We start from the raw sequence: 20561 nt of genomic DNA on the forward strand, positions 1-20561 counted from the left end.
CGCTGCTGCTCGAGTCCTCGCTAAGACCAAGAAAGTGGATCATATCACTCCAGTTCTCAGATCTTTACACTGGCTTCCTGTCTGTCAAAGAATTTATTTTAAAATACTGCTGCTGGCGTATAAAGCGCTGATTGGTTTAGGGCCAAAATACATTTCTGATCTTGTGCTACATTATGAACTATCCAGACCTCTCAGGTTGTCTGGGACAGGTCTGCTTTCTGTTCCTACAGTCAAAGCTAAACATGGAGTTTTTATGCACCACATATCTGGAACAAACTCCAAGAAAAATGTAGGTCTGCTTCAACTCTCAGTTCTTTTAAATCAAGGCTGATGACTTTTCTGTTTGCTGCTGTCTTTTATTAAATCAAATTTGAGGCTTTTGATTAATATCTTACACTGCACTGTAACTTTTACTCCTGTCTTACCTGTTTTATTCTATTTTAGCTTATTTTTATTTTCCATTTAACTATATTTAATTGTATTTAAATGCCTTTTTATATTACTTTATGTTGCTTTTACAGTTTGTCTAGATACCTTTTTATGTTTTATGTAAAAGACTTTGAATTACCTTGTTGTTGAAATGTGCTATACAAATAAACTTGCCTTGCCTTAGTTGAGGAGGCAAAAGGCAGTAGTTGAAATCATTGTGCCTCCACCTTTTCTGCACCTTGTGCATGTGCAGTATGCTTGTGTACATATGCTCCCCATTCTCAGAGCATGATGTTACATACAGTACACATGGGGTTTGGTGGTCGTATGTAGTATGCCATGACTGTGTAATAGCTCGATGCACACTATGATTCAACCCTGCTCCCTGATATGGTGCAAACGTTACAGGATTTGTAGTGCAGTGTTAGTGATTGGCAGAAGCGTTATCTTGTTACTTGCTTAATATTTATTTATCAATATGCTTTTTCTGTATTTGAAGGACTTGTTTAATTAGACATAAGTATCGTTTTATTGTGTTGAACTGTCTGCGTCACTGTAGAGTTGCGCTTTTCCTGCACAGCCCTTACAGTGCAGGGTTTTGTCGCCCAGTGCTTTTGAGACAGACAGAGTTCTGCTCACTGCATATGCACATCCTGTGTTGCTCACATTGAGACTTCCTGCCTTCCTGTTTCTGTCACATACACCTGGGCTCAGGCTGAGAGCCATCTGTCATGCAAAAACCCATACGCACACATGCACACACAGACACAGACCGTCACAGAAGTAAAAAGGGCTTTTATCTGACAAGCGGTGTCAGACAGCCTCTTGTCTTGCTCAGCTAATAGTTGATTTCTAGTTAACCTGTTACATTTAGTAGCTGTTTTTATATTAAACAGAAATTCTCAAGATTGTCTAAGCTTGGCCTGTGGCTTACATGCTTAACACTTGTGGTTATAGATGTGTTATTTTCAGCATATTGAACTTTATGTGTTGCTTTTGGGTGTTGTAAGTTTTTGTGTCATATGTGGTGTTGAGGTTTGTTGTTGGGTGTAAGGCTGTGAATGGGAAATTACAAACATCCTGCATGTTGGTCAGTAATGTTTATTTCCTCTTCTTGTATTTCTGTACCTTTCTTGACAAGCTGAACTGACGTCAGAGCTGTATTTTGTGTTTTTTAAAGTCTCGACAGATGTAGCTGCTCTTGCTCCAGTCACAGTAACAATCCCACCCCTTCCCCCTTCAGCCCACCAGCCAATCCCTTCCCTCATGTTTATTTATTCTGACAGCCAGCCCATGTGATTGTGGCCAGCCAATCAGGCGGCTGCTGTGGGGGATGACATCACTAACTAGCTGGTTCCCTCCAGCAGCAGGGGAGCTTCATTTTCTGCTCCGAGTGTTCGTGCTAAAATGGAGGCTGGCTCCTCGCCTTAGCCTGGGCAGCCCTCTTCTCCCCTGTCTCCTGCCTCAGCTCACTGATGTTGGCATGTACTAGAGCTGCCAGTGGGATGGTTCTGGATGCACCGAGCTCCAATGGGCCTTTCCAGCCTGTGGCCCTCATGCATTTTAGAGGTGAGAGTAGGAAATTTGCCTCCTCTACTGCTCTGTGTGTGTGTGTATGTGTGTGTGTGTGTATTTCAAGGGGAGATGGGCAAGAATGTTGCTGCCATTCAGCAACTGCAGTTGCTAATCAGAATGTTGTAAAAGGAAATATTTGTGTCAGCTGACTTTTCTGAAAGTTCCTGCAAGAGACTGAGAGTGTTTATCCTCTTACTGGTGGTGGCAGGAGTAGTTTTGGAAGAGGAAGTGGGGGATTGTGTTTGTGTGTCAACGAGGAAGGGTTTTTGCCAAGGCATTGCATAGTTTAGCCTCAGTAGGGAGGGAGGGCAAGAGAGTAAGAAGGAGTGCTAGTTTTGAGTCTCCCATCCCCCCATCAAGACTGCTGATGTCATAGGAAGTGAGGTCAAAGCTTGTTGTTGGCGTTTGTGTGTCTGTATTGTGTTGTACCTGGGTATCTGGTGTCATTTGACACATGTGTAAGTCGAAATGAACTGCTTGTTTTTGCTGAATCTCCAGTAGGCTTCTGAGTTACTGTCTCAGCACACAGGGTGGAAGTTGGGACCTACAGCGTTTTAACTGTATCGGATTGAGCATGGAAAACAGAAACTGCCACTAGAAGAATGCCTGCGTCAGTATCACCAGTTGAAAGCTAACGTTTGTTCATGTGTTGTATTATTATTTTCTGCAATCAAACTTGCAACATGTACATGCAAACACAAAGCATGTGCAACACACACTTGCTACTGGCACCAAGATGTTAGTCCTATGTTGTGACTTGTGACGTGTTAAATACGACATGATGATTAAAAGAACTTGGTGTATGCTAGCCAAATATTGGCTAATAGACAGCTGTCCATATTTGTATTGGTTGTAGTACGTACATAGCATTTGACACTGATGCCAAACCTGGCATTGTGTGATTCGGGATTTGTACTCAGGAGCAATTTGTGTCCACAACCTGTTTCCTGTGTGCAAGCTGGAGCCTTCAGATGAGTAAAGGTTATTTGCCCATCCATGCAGAGAAGCCTGTGTGTTTAGTCTGCTGTTGCACAGCATGTCTCTTAATATTTTAGGCCTGTTCAGAAACCCTAGTGCTGTTGTGTAACTGGAGCTGGTAGACCTCTCGACACTCAGGGGATGAGATGAGGTGTTCATGGGCGGACCCACGTTTCAGCTTGTTAGTAACATGCACAGATACCTTTCAGATACTGGTGTATTTAACTTATAATTACCTGTTCTGTGATTACACAAGTGATCTCCATTTAACTTAATAAACTTAAAGACTTCTAAAAAGATTTAGCTTCCAAGGTGATGATTCACTAGTGTCTTGGTTAAAAGGCTGAATACTTTTGCATAATTCTTCTTTTTTGTGTGTTTTGAGATTTATTTGCACCGTGACGTTAAAGAGCTGCTAGAGAGGGAGCAGGCAGGGCAATAACACAGTAATTGACGCAGAAGGTAGTAGCAAGTTTTTCCCCAAAATTGTTACATGACCCCGTGGCAGCTGCTTCACAGTTTAAAAAAACTGTGGCTTGTTGGAAAGGAAGACTGAATAGAAGAATCCTACTGAATAGAAGAATATGCTTCACTCTGCCTTACATAAACAGTGCAGAAACATTAAACAGATCCCCATTAGGGTTCTCCACGGATGTGGTAGCCAAAGCTCATGAGTAAAGCAAATTGCCAGCTGTTTGACCTTTGATGCGGTCGATTAGATCCTGTTTGTGGCTAGTAGATTGGATAGAGAGACTAATGTTACTGCAAAGCTACTTATAGACCACTCACTATTATTCACTGAGTTTGTATATAGCCACAAAAGTGTTTTGTAAGAAGCTGGCATGACCCTTCCTTTTTTCTGAGGTGCCATTCTTCACAAGCAAGTCCTGAAGTACTAACAGCTGTTTTAAACTCAAAGAACAAGTCATGTGACGCCTCGCCCACCACCTCTAGAAACTCTAGTTGTATACTTTTTTAGAGTGCTTTGTGGTTCAAGAAATCAAAATATAACTACATGGCATTTACAGGTAGCACACAGGTAACAGCATTTCCTGCTGTGTGTCGAATACCAGCTGCGCCACTGTAACTCAAAAACCCAGAGGTGTAGGGAAAGTCCATCTGATGGTGCTGCCAGTCCCAGGTTCAGGTTCCAGCCGGTGTGGGAGTGTGGACAACCTACAGTGCTGGACCTCTAAGAATTGACTTATTTCATTAGTGTCAAGTAATTACATTTGTCACCGGATGCTTGTACAAGTGCCTCTGTATGCCGTACATGCAATATTCAAAAGAGGGCTGCACTGAAAATGCTGCAAATGTAGTAATTAGAGATCACTGTATCTGTAGTTTCCTCATTGCAAAAGTAACTATTTGATAACTTTGCATGTTTTGAAATATATCTGATAGGGGACACATTGTTTCATAATTGTTTTTTAAAACACAACAAAACTTTACTTATAATGTCAGCAAGTGATATGTTATTTTTGTGTATTAGGGGGTATTGTATAATGTTCTGATAAGTGGAGCATGCATGTTATATCTGCAAGTATGTATGTGGTTGTTCCTTGTTATGTAACAGCACTTGTAGAAAAACTGGTATTTGCTCTGTTGGTTTTTAGAGGTAGAATACAGGGTGTTTGTTTTTTCTTTGTTGCTGGTGTTTGTGGTTAACGGTGTGTGTGTGTGTGCTTTCTAGATGGTTGGGGTTGTGTGATGCACTCTTCCAGTGAATATAATCTCCTCTTTTGTTTGTATCAAATGTAGCAGGGGCCTCATGTTTTGCTAGAGAAAAGTGAAATTACCTGAATACACCACTTCTTTGGGATCTCAACTTTCTACTCTTTTAAGTAAATGTTGTGCTGTAGAAAAAGCGTTGACTAATTGGTGTTGGGGGGGTTCTTAACTCCCAGTCGCTATTATTCACATTTTATGAGGTCTATTTGTCTGAGCAAATCAGCAGCATATGACCCCAGCGCAGCAGCAGCTTGCATGCATCTCTGATTAGCAGCGGTCACCCCCTGGTCCAAAGTCCTATCTCTGCCTGTGGTCACCATGGTGACGTACACATGTAGGTTGTTAATGGGGAGACAAGACTGACTCAGAAATCATAGACTGTGACGAACAACTTAATGCTGCCCCATAGGTGGGCTTTATGAGATGACATTTTATTTTAGGTCACTAATGAGCACCATTGCAATTCTTTTTTCGTTTGAGGGAGCATTTTATATCCAGGGAATCTCACCAACTAAGGAAAAATGATTTGCAGGACAAGCTGTATCTTTATGGCTTGTGTCATTTCTTATAATTTGTGTTGGCATGTCCCATAGCTGTATGTACATCACGACAGAGTTTGTATGATTATTACTGTTCTCTTGGAGCAATAGTCATTCGTCTCCCACTCTGTCTTCCCAAAAAAAGCCATAAGTCAATTACATTTGATCCAGAAACTCCGCTGCCTGAGTGTTCAAAAGAGCCCGAGAGAGAGCATACATACATTTAAAGTTCTTTTACTTGTTTATAAAACACTGCGTGGCCTTAGACCTGGATATGTCTCTGAAACATTTTTGATATACAAGTTGGGAAAGCCCTTCAGGTCCTCTGGGAGTAGACTTGTAACTGTTCCAAAGTGCAGAACAAAAATCTCTGCTGATTCTTTATTTAGCTCTTGTGCTCCGTGCTGTCGGCTCTGCCTCTTAGAAAATCTGAGGGTTGCTGAAATTCTCACTATATTTTAACATTTGCTCAAAACCTACCTTTTCACTGTGCTATTATTACATTATTAATTATTCACTTATTTCATAAGAAATTTTATTTACTTCATTGATGTGTTAAAACTTGCAGTGCAGAACTTTTACATGTAAATGAACATCCGTTACATTCAAACCCTAGTTGAATGAGTTCACACAATGCTGACTAAGCCTGTCAGCACCAGGTAAAATCTCTCTGTATTTCACAATATACGGAGTTTTTAAATCTGGTGTCGGATGATTTATTTGAGACAGCTGTGTTGATGATGCATGCATGCTAGCAAAGAACAGAGGTTGGCTCATGGACAGTGAGTGTGCAGTAGTTACCAAAAAAAAGACTATTATTGATTCATGACATCTTATAATTCAAAAAAAGTCAACACATGAACTCTGCTGTACTGAACCCAAATACCTCACAAGGCTTTGGTTACAAATCATCAGTTATTTGAGAGAGATGGGAGAAAAAAGAAAAAGATTTTAACACTGATTTTTGACAGGGTTAACATATTAATGAACCAGATTTGAACCGTACAAGTCATTAACTTCACAAGTGGAGCAGAGATTAAAATAAAGTATTACTGCATTGTTTGTTTTGGAATACTTTGTCTCATATAGTGTTTCAGGAAATTTTGGAATGACTTGTTGTCCTTCAAGTCCTTAATAGGTTGTCTTAGAAACAATTCTCTTACTGCCCTGAGATACACATATGCAACCTATCCATGCTGATAAGATGGGATTGATGTAGCCATAACCTTTCAGCTGCCAGTCAGATGACATGATGTACATGATAGCTGCTTGTTTCGCCAGTCTACAGTGTGTGATAATAACATTTTCTTCCATGGCTGCTTCAGAGACAATGTTATCAACTTGAATGAATAGTTACACAGCTGTTCTCTCAGGCGATATGAAGGATTAATATTCTGTTCTATAAAGAGAGTTTGTTTCTGTTCATTGATGAAGGAAAAAAAAAAGGAATCTTCACACATGACTGACCTGTTAATTCCCACCTTCCTTCCCTTTCTGTCTTGTAGATGTTCCCCCTGCAGAGCAGGAGAAGCTGTTCATCCAGAAGTTGCGGCAGTGCTGCGTACTCTTTGATTTCGTCTCGGACCCACTGAGCGACCTGAAATGGAAGGAGGTGAAACGGGCGGCGCTGAGCGAGATGGTGGAGTACATCACCCACAACAGGAATGTCATCACCGAACCCATCTACCCAGAGGTGGTTCACATGGTCAGTATTATATTTTTGTGAATGAGCTCTCTAAAGTCATTCAGGCGGGTAAAGCAACAGGTTTTATTTATTCCACCCTGTTTATGTCTGGATGTGGTTACATGTTGGTTTTAATACCCCATTACTTGACTTTGCAATCAGTTCACAGATAGAGTTTGTCATATAAAGCCTTGATATGCCTTATAAATTGTGACCTCATAAAAATCTGGTGTTAAAATATCTGCCAGGTTGTTTTTGTTTTCTGTTTAGGGATGTAACTCACGTACACATGCTCTTAATAATAAATGAAATTTATGTTTCAACATAGCACTTTGTGCATCTAGTAAAAACAACAATCATAGAGATGGTGATACATAGTGGTGGTCATTATGGTGATACAACAGTTGCTAATAAAAATCATGATTTGCAAGTATCCCTTGTATCTCTTTAGGCCTGCACAGAGCACTATTTTGATGGTTTTTTTGTGTTATTACATCTCAGATAACATAAAATGCGCATTAAACATTCCTAAAATAGCTCTGATTTCTCAAAGTTCTTGTTAGCCATTATTCACACTATTGCTGTTAACCAACAAATGAAAGTTAAATGGGTAAATTAGCAGCCATAGTCATCATAAAATGGGCTTATGATGTTATTATCCAGCTGGGGTAAGTCTATTTGATATAATAAGCCCATATTACAAAACTCCATCAAACATATCGTGCCTTTGTCTTAGTGTCAGGTGAATTGAACAGTTCGTAAGTGTGGTTCAAGATGCATTAATTCCTCAGTTGCATGTTCATGAGTTGTCACGTCTTGCTGAGGTGAGAAGGGTTTGTTTTTATTGTCTTGGAAGCATGTAGCCTCCACTGTACATCACTAAATTAATTCAATTCTAGTTTCAGACTCAATTTGACTTTTTTTGGCTCCTGACTGAGTCATAGGAAACTCACATGAGCATCACTGACCTCAGTTTCAACCCAAAGATCCATGTCACAAAAACTTAACTCTGTTATTCTTTAAATCATTAGTAAGCCATTAAGTGATCCATTTTATTTTGTCTCCCTGAAGTGGTCACTTAGCGGTGTTTGCCTGCAGATTGTTAACCCCTATAAAGTCACTTTAGTTCCTACCTGTGCAGATCTGAACTAATCCCATTCAGTCGGGCTTTTGGCTGTCATTGAGCTCCTACTGTATATTTATTAGAGATGGGTTTCTCTGAGGTTGTGGCCTGGATGTGTTCATGGTGCCAGGTTCGCTTTCCCAAGCCAAATTAAAAATCCTTTGATGTTAATCAAAGCCCTGCCTCAATGCCACATGGTAAACTGCAGATGATCAAGGTGCAAATTTACCCCCATCCTCCTCCTCGTGGTTTTATTTGATCAATGCAGCAGAAAATGCAACCGAGCTGCCAAATCAGCATGAAAATATGCTCTTATTCCTGGCAGCCCCTTCCCCCCTGCCCCCTTAAAGACAAGGACTCTTTGAAGTCCACTGATGGCTTTCATCATCAAAGTGTGGAGATTGACATGACAATCTCCTCTACAACCATAGAGAGTGTATTCTTATGTTAAGGCTGTATGCATTATTTCCTCCCATAAGCACTTGTTCTTTCAGGGCATGTTTGATGCCTCAGCGTTGAGGGTTTAAAACAATATTTTGGCAGAACTTTGGATGACACGACAGCGGTTGTTCCATTAGTCCTGTTCTCTGGGGGGAAGTAAGAAATGGTTTCTACTAAGAATATAAACATGATGGTGAGTGAGTGTGTTTTGACCTCTGGCCAACTACACTCTGGAGTTGCTGTCTAAGTGTGCTGTCTGGAAAGTGAGATTTGGAGGGAAAATAGATGGATCCTTCCCCGTTAGAGGAATGGTATTGCAAGTTGCACATTACATTCTTTCTTGTTTCATTTCAAGAGAATATATTTTTCTCATTAAACATTTTGAAGACAGATTATAAACATGGGTTAACATAAGGTAAACTTAATTTGACAAACAGTATCTCTATTGACTAGTCCCGTTTTGGACCATGTGTTGAGCACGTAATATGATTTTAGCGAATGCTCATTTTTTAGTGGACAAGTAATTTCCCAAAAGCAAAATAAAGTCTTATGATAACCAGTTACAGAACATTGTACCGGTGTTTGGTTTAATGTGTATTTGTGTTGTTCTGCAGGAAAACAACATCACTAATTTAGTCCATTTTAATTTAGTCTGAGTCCCTCAACAGAATTGCAGTGAGGTTTTTTGGCCATTAATTGCCCCACAGCCTTTTGATTATCAGAGGTAATATTGTGGGATAAGTGATTGATGACAAACAACTTTGTTTGCTTGTCAAATACTGCAGCTGATGGATTTCAGAACTTCTCCACCAGCTTCATTATTTCAGTCATTTGTGTTTTCAAAGCAAACGTTGGTTGTCAAAGTGACAGGTGGGGTAGACAAACTTTACAGCCAGAGCTAATGTTTACGAGGGTTTGGCAATAGCAACTGTCTCTACACTAAGTGCAGTATAGAAAAGGTGTTTCTAGGTCGATGCACAGTGTGGGTTAACAGAGGTGTGTTTACTAAAATACATGCTCAGGATACTCAGTCACCTGATGAGAGCAACAATAACCAGAGAGAGAGATTAGAGATGTTTTTTTAGATTTGAGATGTTGATGGGTTTTCTTCATATGTATGTACCCCTGTCCCATTCTTGTGAACACGATATCTCAGGAGCGCCTTGAGGGACTTTCTTCAAATTTGGCACAAACGTCCACTTGGAATCAAGATGATGAACTGATTAGATTTTGGTGGTCACTGTGACCCAATAAAACATGTTTTTATCCACAACCCAAGAATTCATAAACTAATTATGACAGTTTCACCTAAATGTCTAGTAGGATAAAATGATGAAGTGATGATATTTTATATCCAAAAGGTCAAAGGTCAACTTCACTGTGACATCATAATGTTCTGCAAAAACACTTTTCTGTCCATTATTCATCAACATAACTCAGGAACAGAAGGGGAGATTGTGACCATATTTCACATTTGGTCGGATACTGAATTGGTGACACTAATCTTGGGTTCCCACCTTGAAACTCTGGTGATTGTATTGATCTTCTGTGCTGCCGGGTTGAAGATGTGTGTGAAGCATCCACGTTTTAGAATTTGTAGCTTCTTCGCAGCAACATCCATATCTGAAGCATCGTCTACTGTCATGACTACAACTTCGTGTTCTATCAGAATCAGCTTTATCGGCCAAGCATGTGAACACATACAAGGAAAATACACTTGATGCGTCTTATTAAATTCCTTCAAAGTCTTCACTACAAATATTACAGTATATGAGTCTGGACAGACATGGATGTAAACTGCAACTTGACTGGCTGACGGAGGCGTACAACTGTCAGGTGGTGTTTCTAGTTTCATGCTAGGTCATTCATCTGTGAGTGAGTGAGAACCAACTGGAACATTGTTGTATTTCACATTGTTTAATTGTTTTTTTTATTGGTCTCATTGATCTTCATTTGTTTCATTGGCTTTAATCAGCTCTGAAACTCTGAAATCTGCATGTTAAGACACAGTAAATGTAGTCAGATTGCTTGATTTTTCTGCCTTCTTCAGGCACATTTAGCCGCTTCTTACCAGATTAAAGATTTTCTGTTGTATATATTGAATCTTTCTTTATATCTGTGTCTGTATTTGAAGCACGGTATCATGAATCCCTAGTCTTAACTGAGAATCTCTGAATCATCAGTGGATTGATCTGCCTTTCTCTGTCTTGTCTCCAGTTTGCTGTGAATATGTTTAGGGCATTGCCGCCATCATCCAACCCCACAGGTGCCGAGTTTGACCCAGAGGAAGATGAGCCCACGCTAGAGGCTGCATGGCCACATCTACAGGTACACAACACACACACACATACACTCACACACCTTGAAAAAATATTGCTTATTATCTATAAGCTGATTATTATAAATCCATTCAGCTATTACTCTTGAGTTTTTTTAAACCTCTGCTTTTCTTTCACAGCTCGTCTATGAATTCTTCCTACGGTTCTTAGAGTCACCTGACTTTCAACCAAACATAGCCAAAAAGTATATTGACCAGAAGTTTGTAATGCAGGTAAGAACATATTGATAAATGTTATGATATATAATGTTAAGAAATTAAGAAGGCATTTTTCTCTCTCTCTCATAGATCTTTCTATTTGGTGCTCAGTTGAATTCACCTCCCAATGTCTCAATAACCTTTTTTTTATGCACAGCTCTTAGAACTGTTTGACAGTGAAGACCCAAGGGAAAGAGATTTTTTAAAGACTACTCTGCATCGCATATACGGCAAGTTCCTGGGCCTGCGAGCGTACATTAGGAAACAGATTAACAACATATTTTATAGGTAAGTACGTTGTTAAATCATGTGTATGAGCGTGTTTGTGACTGATGGATGGTATTTTGTTAAATGTACCGCTATGATGTATCACCGTGTTTCTGCTGTTGCTGTTTTTCAGGTTCATTTATGAGACTGAACATCATAATGGAATAGCAGAATTACTGGAAATATTAGGCAGGTAAGATCTTTTTGAGAGGTGAACCCGTAAAATATTTTGCTGTGTATGTTTCAGAATGATTAAATTGGAAAAATTATCTTTATGGTGTATCCAGAGTCAATAGGAGTCGAGCTCCGAGGTACAATCCTAGCACTGATTTCCCTAATGGCCTCCTTTCTCCTTACAGTATAATCAATGGATTTGCATTACCATTGAAAGAAGAGCACAAGATATTCCTGCTGAAAGTCCTGCTGCCTTTACACAAAGTCAAATCTCTTAGTGTTTATCACCCACAGGTAACCATTTGACAGTCTTAAATATTGTGTTATGCTTTGCTCTGCGATAAACAAGATAAGACATCTTAATGCTGCAGTTGTGTTAGAAGTGGTTACATTATGTTGTCTTTCTCCCTCAGCTGGCCTACTGTGTGGTACAGTTCTTAGAGAAGGATAGCACCCTCACAGAACCGGTAAGATTTGATTTATTAATGTTGTTATGTCATTAATATAGTTGATTGAATTATCCCTCAATATCCTGTCTGCTCAAGATAAGTTAACGTCTGTATGAACCCAAGGATTCCCCTGCCAAAGTCTACTCTTTGATATTTCATTAGTATGCTGAGTTGTACTGTGACTTTTCAGCTGCTCATGTGCACTATATTTGGCTGACCACCAGAAATGTGTTAAAGGGCGGGTACATTAGTTTTTGAGGTTTTTATATCATTCTGTAGCTTCACATTAGTGTACCATATGTATTTAAATCACTGCTGAGTGGGCATTTCCATTTGAAAAACCCGAAAAAGGAACGCAGGTGGAATCATCCTTTAAGCGTTCTTTTATTATTTCTTTAGGATTGTCTGCATGGTATTTTCTTCACATCTTGATAAAGACCAAGAGAAATGTAACTGAATTATTTAATCAAAGAATAAGAGGTGATTAAAAGAAAGATTTGCTTATGATTGCAGTGCAGCAAATAGCTAAACTTTTTTAAAAAAATGCTAACTTCTGTAATCAACAGTTGGACAAATCAGCTGTCCAGACATTCTTCTTAAATTCTTGTGTTGTCCTGTGTGTGCAGACGGTGATGGCTTTGTTAAAGTATTGGCCAAAGACCCACAGTCCAAAAGAGGTGATGTTCCTCAATGAACTGGAGGAGATCCTGGACGTCATTGAGCCTTCAGAGTTCGTCAAAGTTATGGAGCCCCTCTTCAGACAGCTGGCCAAATGCGTGTCCAGCCCACACTTTCAGGTCCGACATTGATTACATTACCCATTTTGTACACATGTGCAATGGTTATCTTTGTATCTGGGTATTTCTTCTTTTTTTCCATCAAAAGCTTTCTTTGCACATATGTAACCTTGTTCTAACGTAATATGATGTCAGGTGGCAGAGCGAGCTCTCTACTACTGGAACAATGAGTACATCATGAGCCTGATCAGTGACAACGCTGCTAAGATCTTGCCCATCATGTTCCCAGCCCTCTACCGCAACTCCAAGACCCACTGGAACAAGTGAGTCGATAACACTGGCTTGCAACTGTTTCTCTGTTACCAAGTGCATAAATCAAGTGACCCGTGATAATCTTTGTGTGTTTCCAGGACGATCCATGGGTTGATTTACAATGCTCTGAAGCTCTTCATGGAGATGAACCAGAAGCTGTTTGATGACTGCACCCAACAGTTCAGGGCAGAGAAAAGCAAGTAAGAAATGAATCTGCTGCTGCTGCTGCTGCTGCTGTTGTTTACTGATATGTTTGCATATGTTTAGAATCTGCTTTTTTTTTGTCATTTTGTGACATGAAATACATTATTGACTGGTTTATTATTAGAGCTTAAAAAACAGAAAATAAATGGAACAGACGCCTTTATTCATTTGCATTCTGGGACCCATTTTGTTGTTTGTTGCATAGCTCTTATTTCTTGCCAGCTGTCCGTGCATAGACAATGAGATATCATGTCTTGTTTCCAGTACAGCTATGTCTCTCTTGGTATTATTGTTGGACTTAATCTCAGTCTTACACTGTTAGAAACATCATACCTAGAGATGGAAAAAATGACTAAAACATACTAAAAGAATAAAAGAAAATGAGTATACCAGCAAAGTAAACTGAACCACGAACTCCTGCTTTCTTTTTAACAGATCCATGACGTCAGTGTATCTTTGAGTAAATGTTTCCTTTTGAAGTAGCCTCTAATGATTTTCCTGTTTTGTTTTGTGTCTCAGAGAGAAAGCCAAATGGAAAGAGAGAGAAGAGGCGTGGGTAAAGATTGAGAATCTAGCAAAGTCAAACCCACAGGTGAGCAAAGAGTTTTTAACCAAACAATTCTCACTGGTTGATGCTTAAAGGGAAATTTGTCCATGTTTCATGTGGATGTCCAATCAGTGTTGATGGTAAATGTTGTTTGAATTGAAGCAAGAGATTAATCAGTGCGTGCTATATTGACTGAGAAAGCTGAGTTTTCCTGCTCCCAGAGCCATGCTGGCAGTGCCTACATGTACCAGGATGCACTGCGCGTGAGCTTCTGACACCCAACCACCAAATCCACTCTGGCTCGAATAAATAGAGCTGAATATCTGAGTCAGCCAAAACACACGGAGAACAAGGAACTTTTGTTTTTGAGCAACATCTAGAGCAAGCCAAGATGAAATAGCCTGTAATTCGTCCTTGCCCCCAACTACGTCACTGTACACGTCAAATGACGACACTGGTGTTGGAAGAACAACAAATCTGTGACCCAGAGACACAGAGAACATCGGCAACAACTGCAGGCGTTTTTCACACTATATCCCTAATTCCTAGATTGCTAGAGATAAGAATGAAAATCTGCAAAACAGTCCTTTAATTCTGTACATACCAGAAAAGTTCCATCAACGATTTGGTGTTTTATAACCTTTCCTCCTCTCCTCTTCTCCCCGTACAGTTCCTGGTGTATGTCGACTCGATAGGCTCAGGCAGTCCGATGGACATGGAAACAGACGGGCCATTGCTAGAAGATGTCAACTTGCTAAAGAAAACAGTCGAGGAGGAGGCCACACAGGTAAGGAGCAGAGAATACGTGTCTTGTAGCACTAAATATGTATGTTTGTATGAGGTAGGTGTTGTGAGGGCTATGTATAAAGACACTAGACTGATGATTTAATAACAAGTTTGACAGGGTTATTCTGTATCACGCTTTATCATGCTCACTATTGTCTTTTGTTAGTCTGGAAAAAGACATCCTTACTTTATCTTAATATATTCTTGCTTCAGCAAACACACCAGATGATTGTCTTTCAAACGCAGTGAATATTTGTCCTTAATGACTATTGGAAGCTACTATAATAAGTCCATGTAGCATGTACAAAAACAGTCACCACGCATTTTCAATTTTACAGATGTACAGATGATGTGTATATATTTTTAATTATATCAAATTATTGTAGGCCAATTTTATATCTGTGATGTACATTTTTATTTTAATGTATATATATTTTTAGTAATTGCACCATGTTTAAATATAATCCATAAAGCTTGAAAGTGTTCACCAAGCTAAATATCTTTTGCAGCTGAAACATTTTAGGATATTTCAGGTCATGTTACACATTTGGATGAAAAGCAGTCTCCTTCACTCTGCCCCATAAATAATTTATTCTGTCAAGCTGCTTACTCAAAGCCAACACACATGGGTCCTGCGATTCACAAAGTACCAACCAAGCTGTCTTCCAACCTCCAACAAGGAACAAGGGACAAACCGAAAGAATTTAAGAACTAGAAGATCTTATTGCCTCAAAAATATTTGCTCACCATTGCAAGTAATTGTGCTCCTTTGCATAATGACATTTGCTCACGTTGGTATTTATTCTGTCATTGGCCATGCAATTATTTCCTTATCATAAGCAATTCGGCATTTGGTGTGCAGCCATAGTGAGGTATTTGAATATCGTACTGAAAAGACAGCTGTTTAATATTTAAGAGGAGGGTGCTTCAGAAGGCAGGTGTGTGAGGCGCAGAAAAATAACACAAATACATGTCACACATTTCTGTTCATCCTGCAGACAAGCTACTGCACAGAAGTTGCATGGACTATATGTTATTGATCCCCCCGTCCGTCCCGCTTTCTTCCATGTGTTCAGATCGAGAGAAACCAGCGTAGAGAGCGCCCATTGATGCGGAGGAAATCGGAGCTCCCCAAGGACATCTCCACTGTCACAGCCTTGGAGTTGCACCGGAGAGCCGAGGAAATGTTGACAACGCACGACGGCCACTAAGAGACCACCCCAGATCCACCGTAAACCAGCAGCAGCAGCAGCATCCACAAAGGAACCACACAGGCCCGCAGAGGCCAGCACAACCGAACTCTTGGTATCTCAGTGCAGTCCAGCACAACACAGAACTGAATAGTCCCAGCTCCACCTGACACAGAAAATGTCTAAAGCCGCACATCTAAGCCTGTCCGGACAAGCGGTGCTCTGTCCTTGCCCTGACCCCCTCCTGCCCCCGCCCCGCCCCCCCCAACACACACACTCTCCCTTTCCCCCCACCTGGCTGTTGTCCAGCAAAGATGTCTGTGGTGCTGGACGGTCCTGCATGACCACGACATGCACCGTGCCCCGAACTTCACCTGAGATACTGTATTGTCGTTTTTTCTCTTCTCCTCCTCCCTCTTTCTTTTTACTCTGTCCTGTCCTCTCAACTCGTTTGTGTTTTTTCGGGGTGCTGTGCTGCCCCCTTCTGGTCATTTCTCTCAGGTGTTCTTTTCTGTGTGTGTGAGCTGTCTTCTCTTCTTGCCTCTTCTTTATAGATGTCAGGTGCTTGTACAAATAATATGAGCCCCCCAGCTGTCACCTCTAAAGAGGACTTTAAAAAGGCTTAATTTAAAAAAAAAACAAAAAAAAAAAAACATCCGTCGATGAGAAAATGTCAGTTGTTTCTATATATTTAATATTGGCTATTTTTCTCATAACATTCAAACTAGACAGCTGTTTATATTCTTTCCTACATAGTATATTAGAAGCTCCTCTCAGAGTGAAACACACTTCCTATCAGTATAACTGTTCTGTTTGGAGCTTGCTGTTCATTTTCCATTCGCTGTGAAGATTCATTGATCATTCTGTTAATCAGGACAGTGTCATCTGGGACTCGCCGGTAGCGTGTGTCCGGGTTAAAAGCGTTACAGCACAGTTGTGTTCATCGAAGTGCTGGCCTGACAGAGGTCCAGGTTTTTTTTTATCAAGCAGATCCTTTGTAGAAGCCTAGTTCGGTGCCAACTTCTCTCGTTAATTTAGTTCCTTTCTTAAAAACGATCTTTTTAATTGTTTTTTTGGCAATAAGTTAACACAGGTTGCGGTGTGTGTCAGTGGCTCAAACAGTGGTGGGTTGTTTGGTTAAGTACAGGTTAAGCCCGGTTTGCCGCACATGACGTGAAATGGGATTGAGGGATTTATTTTTGGTTGCCCGTGTACATCCTGTCATCATAGGAGTGTGTTAAACATGGTCTTTAGCATTCAGTACAAGTCACTGTCATTCATGTGAGGCTCAGGAGAGCTCAGAGAGATCTAGTCGCTCGTCTGGGATTTACACAACGTGACTTAGAGAGAAGTCAAACCGAGGCAGATTCTACGAGAACTGTGCTGATGGCGATCGCTTTTTCTACTCTTCTCAAGCAAGACCCTTTTGTTTATAAAACACTTGTTAGAGATGCGACTGCTTCGTAGAGGAGGTGTGTGTTTGGTTAGAAGAGGTCAAACATGAGCCTTTCTTTTCACAGTGCCTTTTATAGTCTAAGGGGATATTTGCTCCACTGAGAATCGAGTAGTAGCATTGACTTAAAACACCAGACCATTTAAAAAAAAAATCGTAACATCCGTTTCCAAAAAAAATAAAAATAAAAAACAAGACGCGTCCAAGACTCCAGCACATGCCTTGTTGAAGCTACAAAGTCAGTTTGTAGTGAAAAGCTCTAGAGGAGAAAGCAGAGTGGTCGCCGCCCCCCCCCCCCCCCCCCCGGCCACTTCAGCGACGAAGCACTTCCTGATAAAACTTGAAAGAAAACAGAAACACAACTGAAAAAAACCAAACTAGTAAAGAATTGAAATCCGTGATGCTGTCTGTCTTGGTGTGTGGGGTCACCTCGCCTGGGTGCCTGTTGATAAGAACTAGCCTCCACAGGAGAGGAAATCACCTCCCATTGTAACTTCCCACTCTGTGGCCCCACTGTCCCATTCCACTTATGATTTGTACCATTGTTTGACTCCCTCTGCCCCTCCCTTCTTCCCCCTCCCCACCCCCCCTCTAGCTAAAAGCCTACTTCTCTGCAGGGCTTGTTATTTTGGAGATCTGTCTGATCTGCTTCTGGATGCTTGCAAATTATTTTTCTGTTGTGGTTTTATCCTTCCTTTTGCCTGCAGAACCTCTTGTCAGTGTTTCAACTGAATGTGCAAATTGTAAATAATACTGCAGTCACGTTGTTCTGTTTTCTCCATGTTTATCTTGAAGAACAACATTCACCAAGACTTTTGCAGTGGATTTGATGAAAGGAAAAAACGACTGCATCCTCTGATTGTTGGTTGCTGCAGGAGCACAGTGCAAGTGTCCCATTGGTGACTGTTCTTCTTCTTGAAATGGCTTTAATATTGGCTTCTTTGGAGCTTTCTTCATTTCACATAAGCTTTGTTTTCTTTTTCTTTGAAAAGGATGATTATTGCAAGTGTCCTTTAGTATATGTCTCATACTAAATGGCTTCATCTAATATTGTACATATAATGTACTTTTATTTTATGTTATAACTATTATTATTAAATGGTAGATTTCATATTTTGTACAAAATACCCCCGTGTACAGAATACAGAGGTTATTAGCAACTGCAGACAGTTGGTATGTGGCACAGACTTTAACACATGTGACTATTTGCATTTAGAAACCGTATAGAATTTGGATAGTTTTTTTTTTTTTTTTTTTAAATCTATTTGTAATCCGACATCTTTTCCGTTTTTCGTTTCCATCTCCAGACATGTGTTGAGATCCTACATACATGAGCTTTTTGTGTGTGCTTTTATCCAAATCTCCAGTGGTGTACATCTATCTATATACAGCAAATAAAGAGAACATGTGAGTTTTATATTTTCATCCTAAAAAAAAAAAAAACTTTGCAAGTTGTCATTGGTCTTTTTAAAGTTGTCTTGTCTTTTTTTTTTTTTTTTTGCCTTGCAGCTCTGTTTGATGGACACCAGCCTACCTTTGGTCCAGAAGGCCTGTTAGAGGCTTTTTAATCAAAAAAACCTGTACGTTTCTCTGTGGAGAGCTGACATGTCGCAGCTTTTTTTGTCTTCTTTGTCAGGTTAGCATAACATCAGTTTCCATACCGCATAGGAGGGGTGGCGATGTAGAAAGGTCATAGCCGGCAGCTGAATGGTTACTGCACATTGCATAACTGCAATGTCCCTGGTTTGATTCTGGGCAGGGACTCTTGTTGCATGTCATACCCCTTTCTCTCTATCCTCTTGTTTCCTCTCTGCCACTTTGCTGCTCACTGTCCAATAAAGGCAAAAATGCCACAGATTTTTTTTTTTTTAAATTAAAAAAAAAAAGAAAAGGAGAAATTCTCACTTACCCTCAACTAAAAAAAGACACTGCAGCTGTTCTCCAGGTTACTGTATTAACATGTCTCATTTCTTCTTCACTTTACTTCCACCTGTAAAGCTACCGATGGTGTTAGCAAGCCGCCATTGTCTGTACTGTCTGTAGAAAATTATTAGTCTGAAGTTACAAGTGTCAAGAAGAATGAACGAAGAATACAAAGTCAAGTCCACGTCACTGATATCATCCCTAAAGAAAACGTACAACTCAGAACAAACCAGTCAGCTTCAATTCATCACCTTATATAAAACAAAATATCTCACACTTTTAGACATAATTTTATATCAATAGGTTGGAAACATTCTCAAGTTATCAATACTTAAAATTCTGACGTTTGTCAACAGGCAACATGGTTGCATTAGTATAAATTTGGACAGCTTCTTCCTTCACTTTTTAGTCTTTTAAAATTCTGGCGCAAGCATTCAATTGAATTTTATTACATTTCATTATATATTTTAAAGTGACAGTTGTAACTTATTACCAACTAGTAATAAAACAACTTAAAAACCTTATGAAAGGAACCAAACATTCTAATCCAAAAAGTAGATTCTCAGACACAAACTGAAATGAAAATCCTTTGCTGCCACCTGCTGGACAAAACCGGTAAACATTTAACATTTGAAACTTGAAAGCCACATGATTCATCTCCAGAGGCTTCTCGTACTCTAATCATACATATATATGATCACTGCGGTGTTGAGTTGGACTGCAATCCTGTTTTTTTTTTTTTTTTTAAATAGCTTTTTTTAATTTCACAAACACAATAGAGGTCTAATCAGTATTTTCTGACCATGTAACACCATTAATATGAAAAAGATAATTTTATCATATTGCAACACTAAATCAAGACACATTAACAATTAATTAATCCATTACTGACCGAACTGGCATTGATATTCTGCTTTAAATCATCGCAGTCAAAAGTTGTCTTTCATACAGCATGATGTGAAGGACATCGCTTGCTTCTCTGCAGGAGAGGTTGCTAGGTGCTGCCATCAGCCACTCACAGTTGCACTAACACACTTCAAATCAAAGGGGCTTTTTATTGGCATGAGAAACAGACGTTTACATTGCCAAACCAGGAGAATAATTTGCTTCTGTTTTTGTTTATTTGGTTGTCAATTAGGGTGCTGAGGGTGTAGATATGGGCTGTTGTACGGCAATTTAAATTGGCTTGTCTGAGGTCACTTAAGTTCCCCCATTCATTTGAAGACAACAGTGAGCTTTGGCACCCGCCCACCCTCTTGTGTCTAGCACCCCTGCTGGGATCTGTGCTTGAACCCAAATGAACTTACAGGGATTTAGGTTTAGAAAACAAACAGACTTGCGCATTTTTCATCTGTAAACCGCAACCGTTGGTCGGCTGTGACAGTGATGATGACACGCTGTAAGAGGCGTTGCATCAATCAGTGATCTGTACGTGGTTCTTTGATCTCATTAATGTTTCATTACTGTGTTTTTAATCTCATGT

General features: G+C 40.0%; 1 protein-coding gene across 3 annotated transcripts in view; it reads left to right on the forward strand.

The window, feature by feature from the left end:
• ppp2r5cb (protein phosphatase 2, regulatory subunit B', gamma b) overlaps positions 1-18572 on the forward strand; it is a 31360-nt gene extending 12788 nt beyond the window's left edge. For 2 of the 3 annotated variants that reach the window (XM_067571610.1, XM_067571609.1), the window contains exons 4-16: positions 6758-6957; positions 10718-10828; positions 10959-11051; positions 11194-11324; positions 11437-11496; positions 11663-11771; positions 11891-11944; positions 12553-12723; positions 12859-12986; positions 13074-13175; positions 13699-13771; positions 14397-14513; positions 15589-18572. In XM_067571610.1, coding sequence (XP_067427711.1) covers positions 6758-6957; positions 10718-10828; positions 10959-11051; positions 11194-11324; positions 11437-11496; positions 11663-11771; positions 11891-11944; positions 12553-12723; positions 12859-12986; positions 13074-13175; positions 13699-13771; positions 14397-14513; positions 15589-15723 — 1484 coding nt within the window. In that variant the 3' untranslated portion in view covers positions 15724-18572. Of the gene's footprint in view, positions 1-1788; positions 1999-6757; positions 6958-10717; positions 10829-10958; positions 11052-11193; positions 11325-11436; positions 11497-11662; positions 11772-11890; positions 11945-12552; positions 12724-12858; positions 12987-13073; positions 13176-13698; positions 13772-14396; positions 14514-15588 lie in introns of those variants that run through there. The other variant, XM_067571611.1, reaches the window with a different exon arrangement.
• Positions 18573-20561: the final 1989 nt, after the last annotated feature.

The sequence above is a fragment of the Thunnus thynnus genome, chromosome 18, assembly GCF_963924715.1.
Source record: "Thunnus thynnus chromosome 18, fThuThy2.1, whole genome shotgun sequence".
NCBI classification, from domain to species: Eukaryota; Metazoa; Chordata; class Actinopteri; order Scombriformes; family Scombridae; genus Thunnus; species Thunnus thynnus.